The 23,656-nt window shown below is 40.0% G+C and overlaps 2 protein-coding genes across 3 annotated transcripts in view; one reads left to right on the top strand and one right to left on the bottom strand.

Annotated features, from left to right (window-relative positions):
* The window catches only part of COG5 (component of oligomeric golgi complex 5), a 364,197-nt gene extending 346,016 nt beyond the window's left edge, over positions 1-18,181 (top strand). Inside the window, exons 20-22 of the mRNA XM_064374523.1 lie at positions 10,882-11,008; positions 11,507-11,586; positions 17,991-18,181. Of these exons, the coding sequence (XP_064230593.1) occupies positions 10,882-11,008; positions 11,507-11,586; positions 17,991-18,105 (322 nt within the window). The 3' untranslated portion in view covers positions 18,106-18,181. The remainder of the gene's footprint in view (positions 1-10,881; positions 11,009-11,506; positions 11,587-17,990) is intronic.
* A 1,171-nt stretch (positions 18,182-19,352) lies between these two features.
* Positions 19,353-23,656, bottom strand: part of HBP1 (HMG-box transcription factor 1) — a 35,102-nt gene continuing 30,798 nt past the window's right edge. For both annotated transcript variants that reach the window (XM_012456009.3, XM_012456015.2), the window contains exons 10-11: positions 21,554-21,695; positions 19,353-20,462 (exon numbers count right to left, since the gene is read on the bottom strand). In XM_012456009.3, coding sequence (XP_012311432.1) covers positions 20,445-20,462; positions 21,554-21,695 — 160 coding nt within the window. In that variant the 3' untranslated portion in view covers positions 19,353-20,444. The remainder of the gene's footprint in view (positions 20,463-21,553; positions 21,696-23,656) is intronic.

Genomic DNA, 23,656 nt, shown 5'->3' on the forward strand with positions numbered 1-23,656 from the left:
AAAGATAAGAAACAGAATCAGCTATCTGATTCTCATTATCAGAAGGAAGAAAATACATTAATTCCTAAGAGAAAGTTAAGCATTTCTTAGCACTTGATTCTAAAGTACTTATAAGGACTTTAATAGAGAGAGCTTTATATAGGAAGTACTGAGAGATGGGAGGGCCAAAATTCTTGATTACCTTCCTGTTGTAGAGGTAGTATAGGATTCCATATGGCTACTCTTCATTAACAATCAAGGACTGTCTCATAGGACTGAAGCCCCCACCCCCAGGTCTTGTCACATTATAAACCAGGGTTTGAGATGAATCCTACAATATCACATGGCATGACCAAAGAATGGGCTTTAATGGGGAAAGGGAAAAACTCACAGGACTAATGTACCGTTGAACATGACAACCAGGGACAGCAGGACAGAAGTGAAGGCGTGAGACCTGGTGCCATGGCTCATGCCTGTAATCTTGGCACTTTGGGAGGCCAAGGCAGGTGGATCACTTGAGGTCAGGAGTTCGAGACCAGCCTGACTAACATAGTGAAACCCCATCTCTACTAAAAATACAAAAATTAGCTGGGCGTGGTGACAGGCACCTTTCGTCAGCTACTTGGGAAGCTGAGGCAAGAGAATCACTTGAACCTGGGAGGTGGAGGTTGTAGTAAGCCAAGATGGCACCTCTGCACTCCAGCCTGGGCAACAAAGCTAGACTCCGTCTCAAAAAAAAAAAAGAAGTGAAGGCATGAGTCCTGCTATCCTTCACATCCCTCAGAGTCCCTTTCTGGGGCCTGGGCACACCAGACCTACGATGTGAACTTGTGACCCAGTGGAGGGACTTCTCGCTACCCCTTTTCCCTGCAATAGCTGAAACATGAGAGCAGCCTCGTCACCACAAGCAGGTTAGTGTTGTGAGCTGGATTTGGCGTTTAGGGAGCTGTCTGGGAATGTCAGCTGCTCAGTATCCAGGGACCACAGGGCTGTAAGATACTTCATCTTTTTCTGTTGGGGACAAACAGTGACCAGTCTATGGAAGGCAGAGCTGAGGCATAACCTTGTCACCATTCCAACCCAGAGTCAGCTTCCAGAGACCTTTAAGACACCACCACCTATTACCCCAAAGGATCTTAAGGTCACACCAGGTTAAAATAATTCTGAAAGAGACTGTGATGATATACTTCAAGTGGTTAAGTGACTAGAGGCCCATTTTGACCCAAAGGTGGAATTTGGAGTACCTGGAGAGGTAATAATTGTGTGACCTTCAAATGATGATCCTGTACACATTAGTTTTCTCAGATAGGTTTTTCTTTTTTTTTTTTTTTTAATTGCATTTTAGGTTTTGAGGTACATGTGAAAAACATGCAAGCTTGTTGCATAGGTGCACACGTGGCAGTGTGATTTGCTGCCTTCCTCCCCTTCACCTCTATGTGGCATTTCAGATAGGTTTTTCTATACAGGTTGTTGACAGTTCAGAATTACACTTTCTTCCAGGGTTCTTTGTTTCTGGCTGTGAGTCAGTATAGCTGTTGTAGAAACAGGATGACTAGTTGCTACAGTTGGTATTCTAAAAGGATGCATTGCAGAATTAAGAGCCAGGCTTTCTGGGTTTGAATCCTTGCTTTGCCACTTCTAGCTTTTACTTGATATCTCTATGCCTTGGTTTACCAATCTGTAAAACAGGGATGTAATAGTACCTAACTCACATAGGATTTTTAGAAGAATAAATGAGTTAACATATATTTGTTTATTATATATACTTATGGGGGTATAAAGTGATATTATATGTATACAATGTGGGATGATTAATTCAGACTAACACATCACCTCAAATACCTAGCATTTTTAGTGGTGAGAGCATTTAAAATTCTATTAGCAATGTTGAAATGTATTATGCATTACTACTAACTTTAGTCACCATGCTGTGCAGTAGATTTCAAAAAACATCTTCCTCCTAACTGTAAGTTTGAACCCTTTGACTAAAACCTCCCCATTTCCTCCCCCTCTTAGCCTCTGCTCATTACCATTCTGCCCTCTGCCTCTGTGAGTTCTATTGTTTAAGATCCCACAAATAAGTGAGACCGTGTGGTATTTGTCTTTCTGTGCCTGGCTTATTTAACATAATGTAATGTCCTCCAGGCTCATCCATGTTGTCGAATGACAGGATTTCCTTCTTTTTGAAGGCTGGTTAGTATTCTGTTTTGTATATATGCCACATTTTCTTTTTCTACTCATCCATTGATGGACACTTAGATTGATTTCATAACTTGGCTATTGTAAATAATGCTGTAGTGAACATGAAAGTGGAGCTATCTGTTCAACATGCCGATTTCAAGTCTTTAGGATATGTACTCAGAAGTGGGATTGCTGAGTCATATGGTAATTCCATTTTTAGTTTTTTTCAGGCACTGCCATACAGTTTTCCAAAATAGTTGCATTAATTTACATTCCCACCGACAGTGTACAAGGGTTCCCTTTCCCCCACACTCTCGCCACACTTATCTTTCATTTTTTTAAATAATAACCATTCTGACAGGTGTGAGATGATATATTTTCCTTATGATCAGTGATGTGGAGCATTTTTTCATATATCCGTTGGTCATTTATATGAATTCTTTTGAGAAATTTCTATTCAGGTTTTTTTGTACATTTTTTAATTGGGTGGTTTTCTTGCCATTTTTGTGTTCCTTATAGATTTGGAATGTTAGCTTATCAGATGTATGGCTGTCTTCTAATCTATCAGTCGTCTTTTTACTCTTATTGTTTCTTTTGCTGTGCAGAAGCTTTTCAGTTTAATGTAATCCCATTTGTCTCTCTTTTCTTTTATTGTCTTAGCTTTTGGGGTCAAATCCAAAAAGTTACTTCACAGACCAATGTCATGGAGCTTTCCCCCTATGTTTTCTTTCTTCTAATATTGTTACAGTTTCTTTTCAAGACCACACCTTGACTTTTTTCCATTTGGAATTGATTTTTATATGGTATGACATAAGGATCCAATTTATTATTCTTTAGGTGGATATCCAGTTGTCCCAACACTCTCTATAAGAGAGGTTGTCCTTTTCCCATTGTGTTTTCTTGGCTCCTTTGTTGAAAGTCAGTTGACTGTAAATGTGTGGGTTCATTTATGGGGTCTACGTTCTGTTCTGTTCCTCAGTGTTTCTATTTATATGCCAGTACCATGCTGTTCTAATTATTATATAGCTCTGTAATGTAGCTTAAAATTAGGTAGTCATACCTCCAGCTTTGTTATTTTTATTATTGCCTTAGCTAATCAGGGATTTTTGTAGTTCCATATGAATTATAGGATTATTTTTTCTATTTCTGGGAAAAATGATGTTGGAATTTTCATAGGGATTGCATTGAATTTGCAGATTGGTTTGGATAGTATAGACATTTTAACAGTATTCTTTCATTCCATGAACACAGAATAGCTTTCCAGGTATTTATGTCTTTGTCAATGTCTTTCATCAGTGCTTCACATTTTTAGTGTACAAATCTTTCACTTTATTGGTTAAGTTTATTCTTAAGTATTTCGTATTTTTGTAGCTATTATAAGTGGGTGTTTTCTTGACTTCTTTTTCAGATCGTTCATTGTTATGAATTAGATTTGTCTTAATTTTGTATCTGTGACTTTATTCCTTTATTCTATCTTTTGGTTTCAGATATATAAGATTATTTTGTATCCTGTGACTTTATTCCTTTATTAATTCTGTCTTTTTGGTTTCGGATATATAAGATAATGTCATATGCAAACAGGTAATAATTCATGGCTTTCTTCTCTATTTGAATGCTTTTTCTTTCTTTCTCTTGCCTAATTGCTCTGTCAAAGACCTCCAGTAGGATAATTAATAAAAGTGCTTGCTGACAGTGGACATCTTTGTCTTATTCCTGATCTGACAGGAAAAGCTTTCAACTTTTCACTATTGAGTGCAATGTTAACTGTAGGCTTATTGTATGTGGCCCTTAATTTGTTGAGAGTTTTTACTATAAAAGGGTGTTGAATTTTATCAAATGCTTTTTCTGCATTTAATAAAATAATCATATGGTTTTTGTCTTTTGTTCTGCTGATATGCATCACATTTTTTGATGTATATATTTTGACCCATCCTTGCATCCCAGAGAGAAATCTCATTTGATCATTGTGAATAATCCTTTTGATGTGCCATAGAATTGGGTTTGTTAATAATTTGTTGAGGATTTTGTATCTACATACGATGAACGTAGAGTTCATCAAGGATATTGTCCTATAAGTTTCTTCCTTTATGTCCTTTTGTGGCTTCAGTATCAGGGACTCCTAAAACTACCTTGGGAAGTATTCCTTCCTTTTTTATTTTTTTTGGGACAAATTTGAGAAGGATTGGTATTAGCTCTTCTTTATACCTTTTGTAGAATTCACCTGTGGAGCCATCAGGTCCTGGGCTTTTCTTTGTTTGGAGACTTTTTATTATGGATCCGATCAATCTCTTTACTTATTATTGGTCTGTTCAGATTTTCTGTTTCTTCTATTTCTATTTTCTATTTCTTCTTGATTCAGCGTTAGCAGGTTATATGTGTCTAGGAATTTTATCCATTTTTTTCTAGGTTACTGAACTTGTGGCCATATAATTTTTCATAGTAATCACTCATGATCCTTTGTATTTCAGTGGGATCAGTTGTAATATCTTCTCTTTCATTTCCAATTTTATTTAAGTCTTCTCTTTTTCTTTTTTAGTCTAGTTAAGAGTTTGTCGATTTCGTTTAACTTTTCAAATTGTTTTGTTGATTATTTTTCCCTGGTTTTCTAGTTTATATTTATTTCTCTTCTGATCTTTGTATTGTTTTCCTTCTGCTAACTTTTGGCTTAAATTGGTTCTTCTCTTGTTTCTTGAGGTGTACCATTAGGTTGTTTATTTGAGATATTTATTTTTATTTAAGTATTTGTTGCTATAAATTTCCTTCTTAGAACTGCTTTTGCTATATCCCATACGTTTTGGTATGTTGCATTTCTATTTTTATTTCTTCCGAAATGTGTTTTTGATTTCTCTTTTGTTTTCTCCTTTGACCCATTGGTTGTTGAGGGGCATGTTGTTTAATTTCCACATATTTGTGGCATTTCCAAGATTTCTTCTACTATTTTTTTTTTTTTTTTTTTTTTTGAGACGGAGTTTCGCTAGTTACCTGGGCTGGAGTGCAATGGCGCGATCTCGGCTCACCGCAACCTCCGCCTCCTGGGTTCAGGCAATTCTCCTGCCTCAGCCTCCTGAGTAGCTGGGATTACAGGCACGCGCCACCATGCCCAGCTAGTTTTTTTTTTGTATTAGTAGAGACGGGGTTTCACCATGTTGACCAGGATGGTCTCGATCTTTTGACCTCGTGATCCACCCGCCTCGGCCTCCCAAAGTGCTGGGATTACAGGCTTGAGCCACCGCGCCCGGCCCTATTTCTTCTATTATTGATGTCTAGTTTCATACCATTGTGATTAGAAAAGACACTTGATATGATTTCATTTCTCCTAAATTTGTTCAGACTTGGTTTGCAACCTAATATATGATATATCCTGAAGCAAGATATGTGTGCACTTGAGAAGACATGTATTCCCTTGTTGTTGAATAGGATATGCTGTGTAAGGTTTGAATGAAGCAAGCAAGGTTTGAATGAGGCAACTGAGGCCAGTTATTGGCATAAAGAAATTTAATCGGCTCCTGGGCGAGGTTCTGCGGTCCGACAGGAGGGTCTGGAGAAGTCGCGCAGACTTCCTGAGGCGTAGTGTTTTTATGGCTAGAAGTGAGCAGGGAGTAGGGTGCCCTGATTGGTCATGGGGAGTGGGAAGCGGGCAGGGCAGACTGCTATTGGTAGGTAGGCTGTTGGGCGGGACTTCCTTTGACGGGAAGCGGGCGGGGCAGACTGCTATTGGTAGGTAGGCTGTTGGGCGGGACTTCCTTTGACGGGAAGCGGGCGGGGCAAGACGTAGACGTAAGTGGGGGTGTCCGAGCTCCTGAAGAGGCAGCCGGCCTTACATGCTATATATGTCTATTAGGTCCATTTGGTCTAAAATGTAGTTCAAGTTCACTGTTTCCTTATTAACTTTCTATCTGGATGATCTGCCATTGTTGAAAGTGGGGTATTGAAGTCCCCTACTATTACTGCATTGTAAGTTTTTTCTTTCTTTAGATCATTTAATATTTGCTTTACATATTTAGGTGCTCTGATGTTGGGTACATATATATTTACAATTGTTATATCCTCCTGATTGACACTTTTATCATGATGACTTTCTTTACCTTTTTTTGTTGTTTTGAGCTAAAGTCTATTTTGTCTGATAAAGGTATAGCTAACCCTGCTCTCTCTGTTTCCATTTGCACAGAATATCTTTCTTCATACTTTGTCTTTTATTCTGTGTGTCCTTAGAAGTCAGTTGAGTCTCTTGTAGGCAGCACGTAGCTGGGTCTTATTTTTTTAATACATTCAACCATTTTGTCTTTTACTGGAGATTTCAGTTCTCTTAAAATCCAAGTAAATATTGATAGGTAAGCACTCGATACTACTAATTTGTAGTTTGTTCTCTGATTGTTTTGCAGATGCTTTGTTTCCATGTTTCTCTCTTGCTGTCCTCCCTTGTGGCCTGATTTCTTTTCTTTAATGGTATGCTTTGAATTATTTCTATGTATGTTTTGTGCCTCTACTCTAGATTGTTGTTTTGTATTTACCATGAGGCTTCCAAAAGCAATATACTAATACTAGTATATTTCAAGCTGATAACAACTGAATTTTGATAACGTACAACAGCTGTACATTTGTATTCTCCTTCTCTACACATTTTAATATTTTGATGTCAAAATATACATCATTTTGCAATTTGTATCCCTAATTTGGGCTACAGTTTTTTGTTTTTGTTTTTGTTTTTTTGAGACAGAGTCTCACTCCATCACTCAGGCTGGAGTACAGTGGTGTAGTCTTGGCTCACTGCAACCACCACCTCCCAGTTCAAGCAATTCTTGTGCCTCAGCCTCCTGAGTAGCTGGGACCACAGGTACACACCACCACACCTGGCTAATTTTTGTATTTTTGGTAAAGACAGGGTTTTGCCATGTCGGTCAGGCTGGTCTGAAACTTCTTGTCCCAAGTTACCTGCCCACCTCAGCCTCCCAAAGCACTGGGATTATAGGCATGAGCCACCATGCCCAGCCTTGAGCTATAATTTTAATAGCCTCATATTAGAGATAAAATTATTTTACAGACCACTATTACAGTTTAGGTTTTTCTGAGTGTGATTCTATATGATTTATAGCATTGATATTTGTGTTTTCATATATTTTATTAGCAGCCTTTTATATCAGCTTAGAGAATTCCATTTAGCAATTTCAATAGGCTGGTTTAGTGCTGATGAACTCTGTTAGCTTTTGCTTGGGAAAGTTTTTATTTCTTTCTCATTTCTGAAGTACAGCTTTTTTGGTTGGTAGTTATTTTCCTTCAGCACTTTAAATATATCATCTCATTTTATCCTGCCCTACAGGGTTTTTGCTGAGAATCCTCTAGTAGCCATATTGCAAGTTCTTTGTATGTGATAAGTTTCTTATTTCTTGCTGCTCTCAGAATTTTTGTCTTTGATTTTTGATAGTTTATTATGTGTGTTGGTGAACTCCTCTTTGGGCTGAATTTTTTGTACAAGTCTCCAGATGAAACTTGCTATTTAATTTTTCATTTCAGTTGTTGTCTTCTCCATCTCCAGCATTTCCATTTGTTTTTGTTATAGTTTCTATGTCTCTGTCAAGTTTCTCATTTTGTTCATATATTGTGTTTCAGATTTCATTTAACTTATTTTATATATTCTTGTAGTTTTCTGAACTTCCTTAAGAGGATTGTTGTATATTTTTTGTCAGTCATTCCATAGATGTACATTTCTTTGGGGTTCATTATTATAGCTTTATTAGTTTGTTTTGGTGGTATCATGATTGCTCTAATTCTTTTTTTTTTTTTTTTTTTTTTTTTTTGGAGACAGAATCTCACTCTGTCATCAGGTTGGAGTTCAGTGGCACAATCTCAGCTCACTGTAACCTCCACCTCCCAGGTTCAAGCAATTTTTCTGCCTCAGCCTCCTGGGTAGCTGGGTCTACAGGTGTGTGCCACCATGCCCTGCTAATTTTTGTACTTTTAGTAGACACGAGGTTTCACCATGTTGGCCAGGATGGTCTCGATCTCTTGACCTCGTGATCTGCCCACCTCAGCCTCCCAAAGTACTGGGATTACAGATGTGAACCACCACGCTCAGCCTCCATAATCCTCATGTCCTTGTATTGATGTCTGTGCATTTCAGGAGACAGCTACCTCTTCTGTCTTTTAGAGGTATTCTTTAGTATAGATTGAACTTCATTATTTACTTTAGTCTGTGATTCTGGATGAGCCAGCTGATATCAACCTCAAGGAAGCAGAGCTTGCTGTCATTTTCTCTAGTTGGCTGGGTCTCTGCCTTTGCTCTGCGTTTGGGTAGGGCTGCTCGCTGAGCTTCACCATCCAGCAAGACCACTGGCTGGGCTCTGTAGTCAAGCAGAGCTGCTGGTTGGGAACTGTGATTGCCTCTGGCAGGGTCACAAAGCATATTTCTTTGCTGGGCAGTATCGCTATTTAGGTTATGCAGTTGGGCAGGTCTGCAGGCTAGACTCTAGGTTTACGTGGATCACTGTTCTAGACAGACAGGTCCAGAGGTTATGCTCCATAGACATACATACTGGTAGGAATCTCCTTGCCTGAGCTGGACCCTGGGGTGGGCTCTGACACTGGATGGAGCCATTGTTTGGAGCTGCTCTTTGGACTTCAGGGTTTGGGCAAGTCTAGCCCCTGTTCTCTGCAAAAAATGCCCTGTGGTGAGCATCTCTTTTTCTGGGTAGGAACTTGGGGTGGGCTCTGAGGCTGGGTATAGAGGCTGGCTTTCTAGGGACTCAAGCGAGGTTGAACCTCTCATTCAGTTTCTGGGAGCAGCCAACTCAGCTTTGAAGGTAAGCTAGATCATTAGCTGATCTCTCTGATCAGGTGCCACTTCTGGCAGGAACACAGAGCAGCCATCCAGATCTGTACACTGCAAGCTCTACCTTCTTGATTTGTTTGACACCAGGGGATCTTGTTCTGTTGTCACTCCAGTATTCCCTCTGAGGCAAGACAGTAGTAGTGGGCTTCCTTCAAAGCACCTCACAATGCTAGGGAAGCTAGCCTTCTGTCTACTTTCAGTTTTCTTTTCCTCTGTAGAAAACATGGGCTTAGGAGAATGCCCCCTGTGGCTCTTTGTTGACTTGGAGGAGTGATATGGTCAAGGGGAAACCATGTCTCGTACTCTTCTAATGCAGTTTTATATGGTTCTTTGTCCATTAGGTGTTTCAGTGTCAGTCTCAAGTTTTGGGGTCTTCACAAAGATGTTCTTTTCTGTGAATAATTGTTAGCTGGATTTTCTACGGGTGGGGAATGAAGCCTGGAAATTGCTGTTCTACCATCTTGCTGACCTCACCCTCTATAAAGCTTTAAACTGTGCCTGACACGTTGTAGGTGCTATATTTGTTAGCTTTTGCGACTGTTGACGATGAAAATGATGTTAAAACTAGGAGCTTTTACCTAGATGAAAACAATGTCATCCACAAAGAGAAGGACTTACAGAGATGCCTGCCAACAAAACTGAAATTTCCTCAGCTAAGTCTTCATATTTGTTTAGGTACTTGACTGATTGCCTAAAGCTCTTCAGCATTGAACACTGTGAAATTTTTTGGGCCTTGCAGATTTTCAAGGCAGGTGTATCACATTTTCAGAGTGGCCATAAGAAGACCTTAGTCGTCATCTCATGGAACGTGTGGTTTGGAGCTTTATGGCTTTCTGGTGATAAACAATGACTGAAATGTTTCCCCAGAAACCAAAGAAAATAAATTACAACATAATGTTATTTGATAGAAATAGATTTTTACTTGTAGAATAGCTAATATAAAGTCATATTTCCTAATAATTCTGTATCTAATGAGAATCAGCTATCTATTGAGAACATTCCTGACTCTTGACGACCTTATCATTAGTGTAGGGAAGAAGTTCACTTCTCTATTTTATACAGGCCTTCATTCATAATTAGAGTAATTAAGGTGGGGTAAAGAAAGAGCCCAGGATACAGTGCTGCTTTACATGGTTCAGAATCATTATCTGATCTGTCAAGAGACGTTGCTGCCATCTTCCCACTTGAGACTCAGCGTCCACAGCTCAGGTTCTTCTAATCAGCTCTCATCCATAAGAGCTCAAAGCCAATAACAATTCAAATAATTCTTGCCAGCCTTTTGCACAAGGTGGTATATAATTGGTAGTGGAAAGGATTCACCTCGATGCTCCTTCTATAAAATGTGAACATTGAAACCCAGACATGAATATAGTATAAGGGAGCTAGCATGAATTTTTGACAGAATGTTCAGCAAAGTAATAACTGTACATACTAAGACATATTTGCCTTTTTGAAAAGTTGTGTAGAAAATGTTTGAGTATACTCACATTTGATTATGGCCCAAAGAAGGATTCTATTTTAAATGAAAGCTAAAAGGATTGATCAGGATAAGAATCTGTTGGTAACAACTACTTGAAGGCTTAACTTTTGTTCTTTATTTGCTTTTAGCCTGGTAATTAGATGAACTGTGGCTGAGCCCCCTGTATGTCAGACTTGTAGGCTAGTGAACTGGGGGTCAAATGGGAGCTGAAGGGTAGATCAGCCTGTGAGCATGTGGGCGTGTGGGGCTGGGGACATGTGTGCATCTCAAGGCTGAATAGGGTCGTTAAGCAGTGGAGGCCTCCTTCAGTAGCCAGTCTCGGAAAAATGCTATTCTACAAGGATAATGACTGTCCCACCAAATCACCTCTTTTAGTATCGAACAGTGTGAAATGACTTCTGTCTTTTTCGTCTAGACCTCTGCTCTTCCAGACAAGTGAACATGTAGCCAATAGTCCTGCAGTGGGGGATGTGATTCCGTTCAGCATCATTATTCAGTTTTTGTTCACGAGAGCACCTGCTGAGCTGAAATCTCCTTTCCAGGTAATAAGTAAAGTCAAACCAGATCTCTTTTGTGACTCTTCCCATTACCTTTGTGAATCCAGAGCCCCCACTCACTCAATGGTTCCAGGCCCTCTGCTGCTTTGTTTAGTCGTTGATGTCTGTCTTTCACAGTGAATAGATGTTAGAAAAGAAAAAGTCCCACTGCCCAGTGTCTTCTTTCTCAGCAGTGCAAAAAATTACCTGATGCATCCAGAATTTGCCTTTAATAATGACACAAGTAATTTATGTTCATAAAGAATTTTTGATGACAACCCCATTTTTTTTTACTGACCCACCATCACCTGGAAAATCTAGAAGGCTCCTTGTAGTCAGAAAGGTACACCGAGGCCTGTGCCCCCTTCCCACTTCCCTCAGGCAGGTGTTGGGGCAGTTTCACCTTGGCAATCCTTGAGAGTGCTTTTTGAACCAGAACTTGCTGCCATTTACTGAAGAATGTGTATGCACTTTCTCTTCTCTAATTGTGTTTCAACCCTGCAGAGGGCAGAGTGGTCCCACGCACGCTTCTCTCAGTGGCTGGATGACCATCCATCTGAAAAGGACAGGCTCCTCCTCATCAGGTAAAGCCAGATGCTCCAGGGGCACCCATGTGGGTTGGAAGCCCAAGGAGGGTGGGGATGCAGGAGAGGATGAAGGAGCAGTGCCTGGGGGCGTGGACATGTGACTGCACCTTCTGGTGGCAGGCCACCTCACTGCCCAGGCACAGGTGCTGGAACAGCCAGCAGTTGGAAATGTTGGTCACAACATCTTTTGCTTTCTGTCTTTCACTTCCAAACCTTCACATCCTGGATGTGCAATCCTGTGTCCCATGCAACCCTAAGGACCATGCATTTCTACCTTTGAAAATCATCATCTGCTTGAAAAGTCTTGCCCTAATTCTGTATCTTTTACTTCATTTTCATGTGCTGCAGTTACTGAATTGGTGGAACACAGATGTGAGTGAATTTTAAAAATACTCAAATGCCGAACAGTTCTTAGTAGGAAACGAGAACAACCCAGCAGCCACTTGGATGCCATGGCCCTCCAGTAGTGCCCCAGGAATGCATTTACATACATACACATGTACCCCAGCCATGCCCTGGGTGGGGTGGTTTAACTGTCATATATGACTTGTTAAGCAACACTCTTCCCTGTAATTGCTCTTACCATCACCAGAGACCTTCCAGCCACCAAACATTCCCATTCTTACCGCTCTGTAGCTTTAGCTAGACTTGGCCAGCATTTCCTTCTTTAAACTCATAAACTGGGACTCAGCACATTTTTATTGATGCTAAGCTCACATTTGATTGGCATGGTAGGCCCTGGGCCAGGAACTGAGGATACACAGTCAGCTGAGATATGGCCCTGTCCTCTTGGAGCTTGCGTTACACCACAGCCACCTGTTTCTGTTCTGACATCTGTTTTTTTTTTTTTTTTTCTATTTCATTTGCTGAATCATCTTCTTCTAGCCATTCCTTAAATGCTATCATTTCCCGTATTTTGTTCTTCTCATCCTGCCTCTGCCTTGATCCCCAGGTGAGCTTGTGCAGACCTGTGCCTTTAGTGCCTCTTGTACACTGAAGAGCCCCCAGGTCTGTGACTGCCTATTGTATGGGGCCTTGGCCCAGTAAACTTGCTATCATATGTCACCACCCACAAAAATCCCAACCCCAAAATGGTCAAAGTAATATTTTCTTTTAAACCTTCTCATTCTCTTATCCCTGTCTTGGTTGGGAGGTCAAAGTCACTTACCTAGCCAAGCTAGAAAACCTTTATATTGTCATTCAACTCCTCTGTTACCCTTATTCCTCAAACCCACTCCATTGTGCCTCTCTAAAATAGCTCTTGAAGTCATTCTCAGCTCTCCCAGGGGATCCCAGTTCTGTTGGTCTGGGCCCACTGCACCCAGTGATCCTTTGTTGCCTCAGTCCCAGGTGATGAGTTGAGTTCCCTAAAGCTAGAGTGGGGCTGACATCATGAGGTGGTTCTAAACCATGTGTGTTCACAGAATCATTTATACAGCTTGGAAAATTCCTAGTGCCCAAGCCTCTCACCCTTGCCTACCTCACAATCTCTGGGGTAGGCCTGCTATCAGGATTTGTTTATAGCTCCCCAAGAAGGTCCAGGGTGTAGCCAAGGGCATGCACTCCTGCCATAGTGGGTCATATTCCATTTCAGATGACAGACTGCTGAGGAAGCTACGAGAGGTCAGTAGGAAATACCAGCTTGTCAGCTTTGTTTCCAGAAGTGACCCTCAGCCCTCAAGCTTGGTGCCCAGATCCTACATGAGCCATTGGCCCTCTGGGCATATGTGTGGATAAAGATTAGCTCGGACTGTGCTCTTTTTCCTTGCTTATCTGTTACTCAGCTGTGAGCATCTGACATAGAAATGGGAGAGGTTGCCAGCCCTGTGAATGTTCCTGCTAAAATCTGCCCTCTGGCAAGGCTTTGGATTTGGGTGAGGAGTTTGGGCCTGGGGCTAACTCAGGGATTTGCAATGTCTGTGTGGATTATTTTTCCTGAGTCCCAAAGATTCACTCAGCTGCAACACACTTGGTAATATAAAAAGAGGATTCAGTTAATTGAACAGGGTTCATTTTGTCATCTTAACAAGTTGGTCATTTTTGTCACCTTGACAAGTTGGAATGAGTTCATCCAAAACCGTTGTCCTGCTGTGGGTACATCACAAATCTGTTTTCTTTTGCTTCTCTTTAAAAATGTCTCCTGAGTGACTTCATCAGCAGTGCTGTTGCTAAGCTTATATTTAGCAACTGAAAATCATGCTCAGAAATACTGTCATGCTTTTTAAAAAAGGCATACCCATCCCTCCACACATGGCTGATTCCAGAACCTTCATGCCCTTAGCAAAAAATTGAGTTCTTCTTCGGGGATTAAAAAAAATACTGTACTCCTGCTGCTGCATCCCAGGCTCTTGGCAAGGAGGGGACCTTTGTCCTAGAGAATGTTCTTTCTTATGTACTATTGCAAAGCAGTTTTGTTCCTGCATACTGAAGCATCACTGGATGAACTTCTTTCCCCTGTAGACAAACTGAGGGTGAGTATTGCTCTTTAAATGTCAGTAAATTTGTTTTAGCTTCTGGGGCAAACCTTGTTGCATACTTATCCTGTTCCTCCCAGCGTAATATGTTAGGTTGTCATAAAATAGGGCAAATTGAGGATAGTGTAACTACTGCTGCTGAATAAATGGCAAATAGTCAACTCTCCTGCCTTCCTTTTTTCTTCTAACACCAGATGCTTTCTGAAGGTTGAAGTGAATACTAGTCAAGTTCATTTGAAAATCAGAGTAATGACTTAACTCATGGGGCCAAGTGGTGTAAGTGAGGGCAGTTTTATGTACTCAACCCGTACTAGGCAGGTGCTCCAGACACGTGTGCCCCCTCAGATGCAGAGGCAGCGGCCCGGCTCATGCCTGTGGGTCTGTTAGTGTTGAATGTGTATTCAGTAGAGTTTCTGATGCAGATTTCTCAAGCTCTGTAACAGCAGTGGAATTGGCCTCAAATCCACTATTACTCTGGCTATTTGCTGTGCAGCAGCATCTGTTCTTCTTATGATCCTCTCTGAGTAGGTGTACACTTGAATGATGTCAAAAATGTTCACAATCCTTATTAGCCTCACTATCAGAGAATGTTTGATGCCATGCGCATCCTTGGATCCCTTCCCCTTTTGCCATAGTCCAGGGCTTACAAGCTGGAAGCCATTCCCTCAGCTCCTCTGTATTTCTGCAGAACTCTCAGATCTCCACTGATGGAGGGTAATGTTTCTCCTCCTGGTACCCCTTTGTCACTAGCTACCTATGAGTTCTGGGAATGGAGTGCCTGAGATAGGACCAAGAGGGATGATGGAACCAGGGAAAAGCCTAGGGTTAACTGCTTATTGAGGCATGTAGTGTATCTTTAAGTCATTTTCAGTACTTAAAAAAATCAGTATTGTTTTCTATGAAAACCTCCACTTGGCTAGTTTTTGTCACCTTCAGCAGTGTTGCCAGGTTACCACAAACCATTCCTCTACTAATCATGTTTTGTTTTTTCCCCAATAAGCATAACCAAAATAATCTACTTCTTTTGGTTTCAAACCAGAGTTAAGACTTACATAATGCTTGGCCCAACTTCCAAGAAAGCTAATGTTTTGCTTAAGCAAATGAAGTAATTTAATAAGTACTCAAAAATCTTGTTCTGATTTCATGTAGGAGGGCAGCTTAATCTTTTTTTCCCCATACTTCTGATGGTGTTTTTGATGACTACTCAAAAATCTAACTAAACCCATTTCTGATCTATCTTCTACACACTGTGTAACTTACGTGATGTCTTGTCTTTAAATGACAATGGAACTAAGTTGATTTTTGTCCATCAAATACCTCTAATCCATTCGCTATGAAATAATTATAGTTCCTGTCAATGTAAACACTTCTTAGACACTGATACATACACCTCACTGTCTTAAAAGACAGTTGAGCCCTTGGGGATTTCTCTACTGTATATGAATTATATGAAATCTGTAAGGATTACATTTGGGGAGTGGAGACAGTTTCCCAGAATGGCACACCAACTAGAAGCATATTACTAAAAGCAGCAAGTTTTTTTCATAGAGAAGTATCTCCATTAAGGGTCAGCTCTGACATGAACTAAGGCATCTCACAAAACATTGTTCTCTGAGAGCACTAAATCCCACCTTGCATGCCAAGTAAGAGTGATGTGTTAGCTGGGACTTGAAACTGAGTATGTGAGCTGAGTAATGGTATTAACTTACATCTTACCTAAACAGCTACGCTTCTTCACTAAGGGCTTGCCCATCCCTCCACATACCTGATTTAAAGTACTGCCCTGACCAGAGCATGAGTCAGCCTTCAGGGATTCCAAAATGCTGGATCCTGCTAAGTCAAGGCTGTTGATAAAGAAGTTAGATCGTTCCACAAACTTGTGTGACTCCAAGGTGGTTTCCATTCTTTCCTGCTACCTGGAGTTAAGAAAGGCATTTCTTGAAAGGGAGCATTTGAAGTTGAGTCCTAAAAGATAAAGAGCTGTTCAGGAAAGAAAGCAAGGAAGGGTATTCTAAGGATAAGGAAGATAATGTGCAAAGGGCTAAGAGAATGTGGCTTCTTAACTGAAACATTCAGTGTGGCCAAAGATAAACAGGCCCTTTGCCACCCCCTACTTTGTTAGGCAGAGACACCTTTATGTCATAGTAACACATGAACAAACAGCCTTGATCTTTCCCTAGGTGGGCAGTCATGTCGGACTATACAAATGGGGCGAATATGCTTTGCATATTACTTGGTAACACAAAAATGGAAACTAATGATTTGAAGGTTTTTTTGGCCACATCAAGCTATCTAAAACCTAGAAGTAGCACAGAAAGGGCTGGAAGCAGCTTGATGATGAAGCTAGTTGGGTCACATCTAGGCACTGACCAGAGCATGGAGCCAGCCTTAGGGGATTCCAAAATGCTGGATCCTGCTTAGTCAAGGATGTTGATACACAAGTCAGACCTTTCCATATTTCCTATAAAGAATAGGGCATGTCAAGTGCTTGATACTTCAGGGAGAGATCTCTTGCTGTAATATGGAAGACTGACCAGAACAGGGGAGAAATAGCATCAGGATGATCACTACCGGAAGAGGCTACAGCAATCCTTAGGGCACAAGATAACAAGGGTTCAAACTGAAGCAAAGGGAAGAGGAGGGACTGGATGTGGAAATGTGTGTAGTAAATTAATAGGATTTGGTAAATGTGTAGGTGTAGGAGGGGAAAAGAGAGACCTTAAGATGGTGCCCTTTGTTGAAATAAGGGAAGGCGGGTAGAACGCTGCTCCAAGTTTTTGACAAGTAAGTTTGAGGGCTACCTGGAAGCAAGTAAGTCAGATAAAACTGTCCAGAGGACAGAGATCCTGGAAGCAAGTCAGATAAAACTGTCCAGAGATCAGGAGGGGAAGGTCAGGGCTGGGACTTAAGAGATGTGAAATCCCATTATGTGTAACAGTGGTTGATGGGATGGAAGGGCACTACAAACTGATCAGTGATAGACTCTGGGGAAGTGTATTCCCCGCAATTCAATGAAAAAGCTTCAACAAACCCAATTGACAGCGAAAAGAAAACCACTTAAAAATTAAGTGCTGTTGAGTGTATGAGCTGAGTAATATATTAACTTACATCTTTTTACAAATGCTCCAGTCTCAAACTGAAATTTTGAAGAAAAGTATGACAAAAATTTGTGTACCTGGTACTTAAATAGACCAATAATTAAAAATTAGCAACCTCATATCCATTCTTTTTAGCTCCACTTAAACAGATGATCTGGTTCAGGGACTAACATATTTTTTCTGTAAAAGAAGGACCAGATATATTTCATAATTTGCAGGCCATATGATCTCTGCCTCAACTGTTCAACTCTGCCATTGTGTGAAAATAGCCACAGCCAATACATAAATGAACTCAGCCTGCAGGCAGTTTGCTAACCCCCAACCTAATCCATGAGAACAATCATAATCATAAATAATGGCATGGCACTACATACCCTTAATTCAGACTACTTCCCGTAGCCCAAGAGCACTTACTCTAGTTGTTAGGTGTTCATAGTTCAGTAAAACAACAGGAACACAATGCACCTGCTGATGTTAGTAAGTGTGCCAAAGGAACCCATCCCCCTGTACTGAGCGTGCCTTTCAGAGATGCAGGATGCCCTTTCTGAGCTCTGGGAGTAGGCACAAGTGCCCATTCCGTTTGAGGTGTCTTCAGTAGAGAAGCAGGGAAAAGGGAATGAAAACATACATACACAGCCAGAGGGCTCTGAGTACATGACTAGACGTAACAGTAACCAGTAAACAAGTGAAGGCTGCTGGTCACTTGGCTTGTGACACTGAGCATAACAGTTCCAGAAACGAGCTTATTTCTCATTTTTATATATTGGTATCCCCTAATCTGTTTGTGATTTATGTAATATTTTGACATTGTTTTCTTTTTGGTTTTCAGGGGAGCCCTGGAAGCTTACGTTCAATCAGTGAGAAGTAGAGAAGGCAAAGAATTTGCACCGGTTTATCCCATAATGGTTCAGCTGCTTCAAAAAGCTATGTCTGCTCTTCAGTAACAGTATGAAATCTTTGTTCATCTCCACTTTGTGCTAACCCATTCATAGTTGGCAGTTAACACGTACTCCAAAAAAAAACAGCTACTGTCCACTGTTTTAAGACTGTAATTGATTGTTCTGTATTTCCTATTGATCTTTATTTACCTCTTTAGCACTTTAGCAAAAAATTGTCAAGTCATCACAACCTTTTAATTTCATGGACCTGATTTTTCCAGAAAGTTTTCCACTTTCAGATTTTTGTACAAGGCTAAAATTTCTTTCCCATCCATAACTGAGTCCTCCTATGTGTACATATACCCAAAGTCCCCACTTCTTTTAAAAGGATATGATCAAGTTATATACCCTGCTTCCCCCAGCCCTGCCTTCTTCACTTAAATAAGCACATAGCTCAGTGGTTTCCAAACTTGGCGGCATGTTCTTATCACCGAGTTTTTAAAAATCCTGATGCTCAACTTGCACTCCATATTAATTAACATGTCTAGGAGTGAGAGCCTAACACCAGTATTACTAAAAAAAAAAAAAAAATCCCCAAAGTGATGCCAATAGACAACAAAGTTTAGGAACCACTGGCACATCTCAAAGCTAAGATACAGGGTTAAACAGCCTTAAGATGTCATACTGGGGCCGGGCGCGGTGGCTCAAGCCTGTAATCCCAGCACTTTGGGAGGCCGAGGCGGGTGGATCACGAGGTCAAGAGATCGAGACCATCCTGGTCAACATGGTGAAACCCCGTCTCTACTAATACAAAAAATTAGCTGGGCACGGTGGCGCGTGCCTGTAATCCCAGCTACTCAGGAGGCTGAGGCAGGAGAATTGCCTGAACACAGGAGGCGGAGATTGCGGTGAGCCGAGATCGCGCCATTGCGCTCCAGCCTGGGTATCAAGAGCGAAACTCCGTCTCAAAAAAAAAAAAAAAAAAAAAAAAAAAAAAAGATGTCATACTGGATCTTTAAATAAAGCAAGGTTTTCATTACACTTTGTCATGGTATTAAAAGCAGACCCTTGGGGCTGTTTAACCTTGTAACAAAGATGCCACGTGAAAAATAAACATTTTTATTCTATAGCGAAATAGCAGGTAATCTAAGGCCTTATTTTCTGATTGACTGCTCTTGTTCCACTATTAAGTTTTAATTCTTAAAATCCCATCATCACTCTTAATTAGCAGTGTTAGGAATCCGCCTTGTTTTCCATCTCCTGAACCTGTTATTCTGAGAACTCATAAAATTCAGCCAATTAATCAGCAGACGTCAGAGATAAGCAATTTTTTTTTCAATTTATTTGAAATAATATACAAGAATATAGTGTGCAAAATTTAGGGGCAACATCATGAAGTGTAATGAACTGAAATCAATTTTACAGCTGTGATTCCTAACCAGAAACACCACTTGGTAAGTAACATGAAAAGCCATGATTGTAGCTCAGAGCAAAAGCAGCTGTATTGCCAATGTATTTGCTCTAATTTTAGACAGTTGGAGGAAAATTAAAGTGCAAGTGTTGCACTGCAATAAGTGCAAAGTCTGCCCCCACCATAAAGATTATGATGACAAAATATATTTAAGATACATGGCTGAGGAGATATAGAACACAAAGTTAAAAAATACAATGGTGTTGACTGTTAATAGCACCATTACAGTGACTATATCCCAATGCTATTAACTAACTTTACCTTGGCCTGGGCTAGGTCTCGGTTGGAAATAATGGATGGCTGCTGCCACCTGGTGCATCAACTCGGCATGCCATGGTAACTGCAGCAAGTGGCTCCTAGGCTAGGGCACCAACCCCAGCCACCTGCCACATGTTCTGGTAGCCTCTTGGCACGGACCAGACTAGGAGCGCCTACGTTTGGCACAGATGCTGAGCCATGTGGTGGTTACTTGAGGAAAGGCCGACTCCCAGTTTCTGCTTCATTCCATCATGTGTACAATACAGATTAATAAGCAGTAAGGAGCCAATGTATAAACAGCAGTTACATATTTTTTTAAATTCCCCTTTCGTACAATTTAAAATAAAACAGGTATACACTTCTCCTCTCTTTCTACTGTACTTTAGCACCACAGGATATCAATTTTCAAGCCTATATTACCTGATAGACATATATGAAATTTGGAAGAAAAATAAGGCAATTTGGTTTACAATGTTGATAGTTTTAGCTTACTTAATGCTCTAATGGAGAAAGCAAATCCTCACTCATATTATTAAATCATTTCTAGACTCAATGCTATCAGTATCTTATGGTCACACGAATTCTGGACAAATGGTGAGACCTTGATCTTCTTACATCTTTCCATCAAGAGTCAATGTATATGCAAATATAGACTTAAGAACGTAAGCATCCTGGTTTAATGTTGCTGTGAGCCCTGTGGAAATAAAATTAAACTCAGTGAATGTTTACAAATCAATACACAGTAATCCTACATGTGAAAGCTAAGATGATGATGTATAAGATGTTTATAAATTTACTATTAGAAAGTACTTCTTTCTTAAAGGTGATTTTAAAAAGCTAGCTGATATCTGATGGCTTAAGTATCCAGAAAACATATGCAATGATTAAGACATTGACTAGGATGAGCAGAAAAGGGGATACAGGCAAAGTCCTACCACATGAAAGTCTAAATTAACCAAGAACTTCCAAAACTCAGTTCAGCCTCCCTCTCATCTGACTACTCATCACTATTTTTCAAGCAATTCTTAAAACATTTAAACAGATATGACCTACATGTTACTAAGAAACAGGCACATGTACACAGAGTGAATTTAAAACATCTTTGGCTAGCCTCCTACTAGATAAACTATTGGTATCTTCCCTTCATTTTTAAATGATACTTCAAATTGACCCCATTCTATCACATAAGGTTTTCTTGCAATTAATCTGAAAATGCTGAAACTAAAAGATGCTAGTTTGGTAATGGAAAAGTAGTAAGAAGTAAGTCTATCCAAGATAGCTTATCATACAGATTTGTTTGCCACCCTTCCTGGGCCTATTTCTTCTCCTTGAAATTTTTCAATCTAGAAATTGTGTGCCAATGGCTGAAGTCCCCATGAAGGGTAGCTAACATACCCTCACACACCTCCATCCTTACTGGTCCGAGACATGACATAACAAAAATTAGATAAATAATTTTCTACTGTGATATTAAAAGGATTAATCATGCTCATTTTTCAACCCAACCTGAAATACTGCATTCTAAAATTATTTTTGCAACTCAATGTTTAGAACAAACACTTTGTTTGCCTGAGATTTCAACTTGCCATGCTAAGACAGTAAACGACACTTGAGCAAAGGCAGTCTTTATATGATGACGCAAAAACATTATTAGGTTCTGAAGTATAAAAATGCTAGAAATAGCATCAACACAACCTCTTAAAGGCTGAAACACCTGCTCCAACATGCCAGTACACCTACAGGGATAAGGCAAGATAATTTTAAACACTATTTATTGAAACATACTGAATTGGTTCTTTTCCTTTTCCAACAGTCAGGATTTAAACGTTTCTGTTCTTCAGCCAAAGCCTTTGCTTCTAATGTGTACATCCTTCTCTCTTCATTCTTCATTTTCTTCCACCTGTCACCAAGGATCACACTTATGGCTCTGTAAAATAAATATTTCACAATGCTGAAGGTACACATTTTTCATAAATCTCATGTCAAGTGCTGCTACATCAGGAGAAAAATGTGAAGTTAAAAAAAAGATGAAAATCTTATCTATCATAGAGATGGGAAAAAGTCAAGGCCATAATACTCATTTCCAGTAAAATCCCAAGTAATACAGTCCATTGTTCCATATCAGCAGCATAAAGTATTCAATGTGTACTAAAAGCTAATCTTACTATTTCTGCCCGTAACCTATTAATAGTTTTGATAAAGGCCTTTTTTCATTCATACAACCATAGTGAAAGTGTGGAATTAATTATGCATGCCTTACTGTTTCTCTCTTAAGAGAAAACCAAGTAAATAAAACTTTAGACAATATTATTACTTGAGAAAACTGGATAAACTCAAAATGGTAATAAACTGATAAAATACATCATGACAAAAATTAGAAGTTATTTTCCTATTTATATTCATTACTCTACTATGAAACGTACCAAAACAGTCTCACCCAGGGCACACAGATGTAAACCACCTTCCTTCTATGAAGAGCTTTTAACTATTCACTTCATGACACTCATATTAAGACCTAGGTCATAGAAATTTTGCACAAAGCACATCAAGTGATTTTATACTAATATGGAAGCCAAAGCGACAGGCATCTGTGCCTTCGACAGTAACCACAGAAGCTCTCCTACAAGTCTATATTTGTCTTTTTATCCAATAAGTTAATGCAGTTAAACACTATGCTGCATTTTCCTTTATTATAAACCAATTTTTGGGCTGGACATTGTGACTCATGCCTGTAATCCCAACACTTTGGGAGGCCAAGGCAGGCAGATCACTTGAGGCCACGAGTTCAAGACCAGCCTGGCCAATGTGGTGAAACCCTGTCTCTACTATTAGCCAGGTGTGGTGGCACACGCCTGTAATCACAGCTACTGGGGAGGCTGAAGCACCAGAATCGCTGGAACCCGGGAGGCAGAGGTTGCAGTGAGCCGAGAGTCCACAACTGCACTCCAGCCTGGGCAACTGAGACACTGTCTCAAAAATAACATAAAAACCAATGTTTATATTCCATTTGCAGAACTCATTTAAAAAACTATTTTACAGTCTTTGAGTTAAAGGTACTGTATAATGGTTGACATACTGGAACAAATCAGTAACTATTCACACCATCTCAGCCATCCACAGTCACAAAGAATATGAGATATTTTTGAAGGGATGGCACTTGGGAAACAAATTTCTTAAGTTAAAAGATGATAGGTAATGAAATGTACACAACGCTACAGACTATATTCCCTAACAATTGTAAAATATACACATCTAAAGATTATTTCTGCAGTGAATTTACATCCAAATTGACATTTATAGCAACTTAAAATGAGATACATGTCTGACCTATTCTAGTCTCCCACTCTCTCAGAATTTGCCTCCAAATGAGCATTTCTTTCTTTATTCATTGAATTAAGGCATAGCTTTATTAGAGATAGGGAAAAATTCGATTTGAAAATTATATATGATGATTTATCCCATTCAGTTTAGAGATGACAGGTACATCTGATGATGGCCCTCAATGTTAGATGATTACCAACGTATCACATGGGAACAATGCTAAAATGCAAAAAAAAAAAAAAAAAAAAAAAAAAAAGATTTAAAGATTTGGTCAGGCACTGTGGCTCACATCTGTAATCCCAGCACTTTGGGAGTGCTGAGTTGGGCGGATCACCTGAGGTCAGAGTTTGAGACCAGCATGGCCAACATGGTGAAACCCCATGCCTACTAAAAATACAAAACAAGGAACTAGGACAAAGCTATTCATTACTATGTTACACTTGACTTTTCTCATGCTATCAAGGTAAAGGAAATGGTAGTTTTGATCCTCAGGATACGAAGACTTGAAAGAAGACAGCTTTATTAATATATGGAGAACCTGACTGGTTTGAAAGGGATTCAGTAGCA

Source organism: Aotus nancymaae, unplaced genomic scaffold, assembly GCF_030222135.1.
Source record: "Aotus nancymaae isolate 86718 unplaced genomic scaffold, 86718_ANA_hifiasm-v0.15.2.pri h1tg000002l, whole genome shotgun sequence".
NCBI classification, from domain to species: domain Eukaryota; kingdom Metazoa; phylum Chordata; class Mammalia; order Primates; family Aotidae; genus Aotus; species Aotus nancymaae.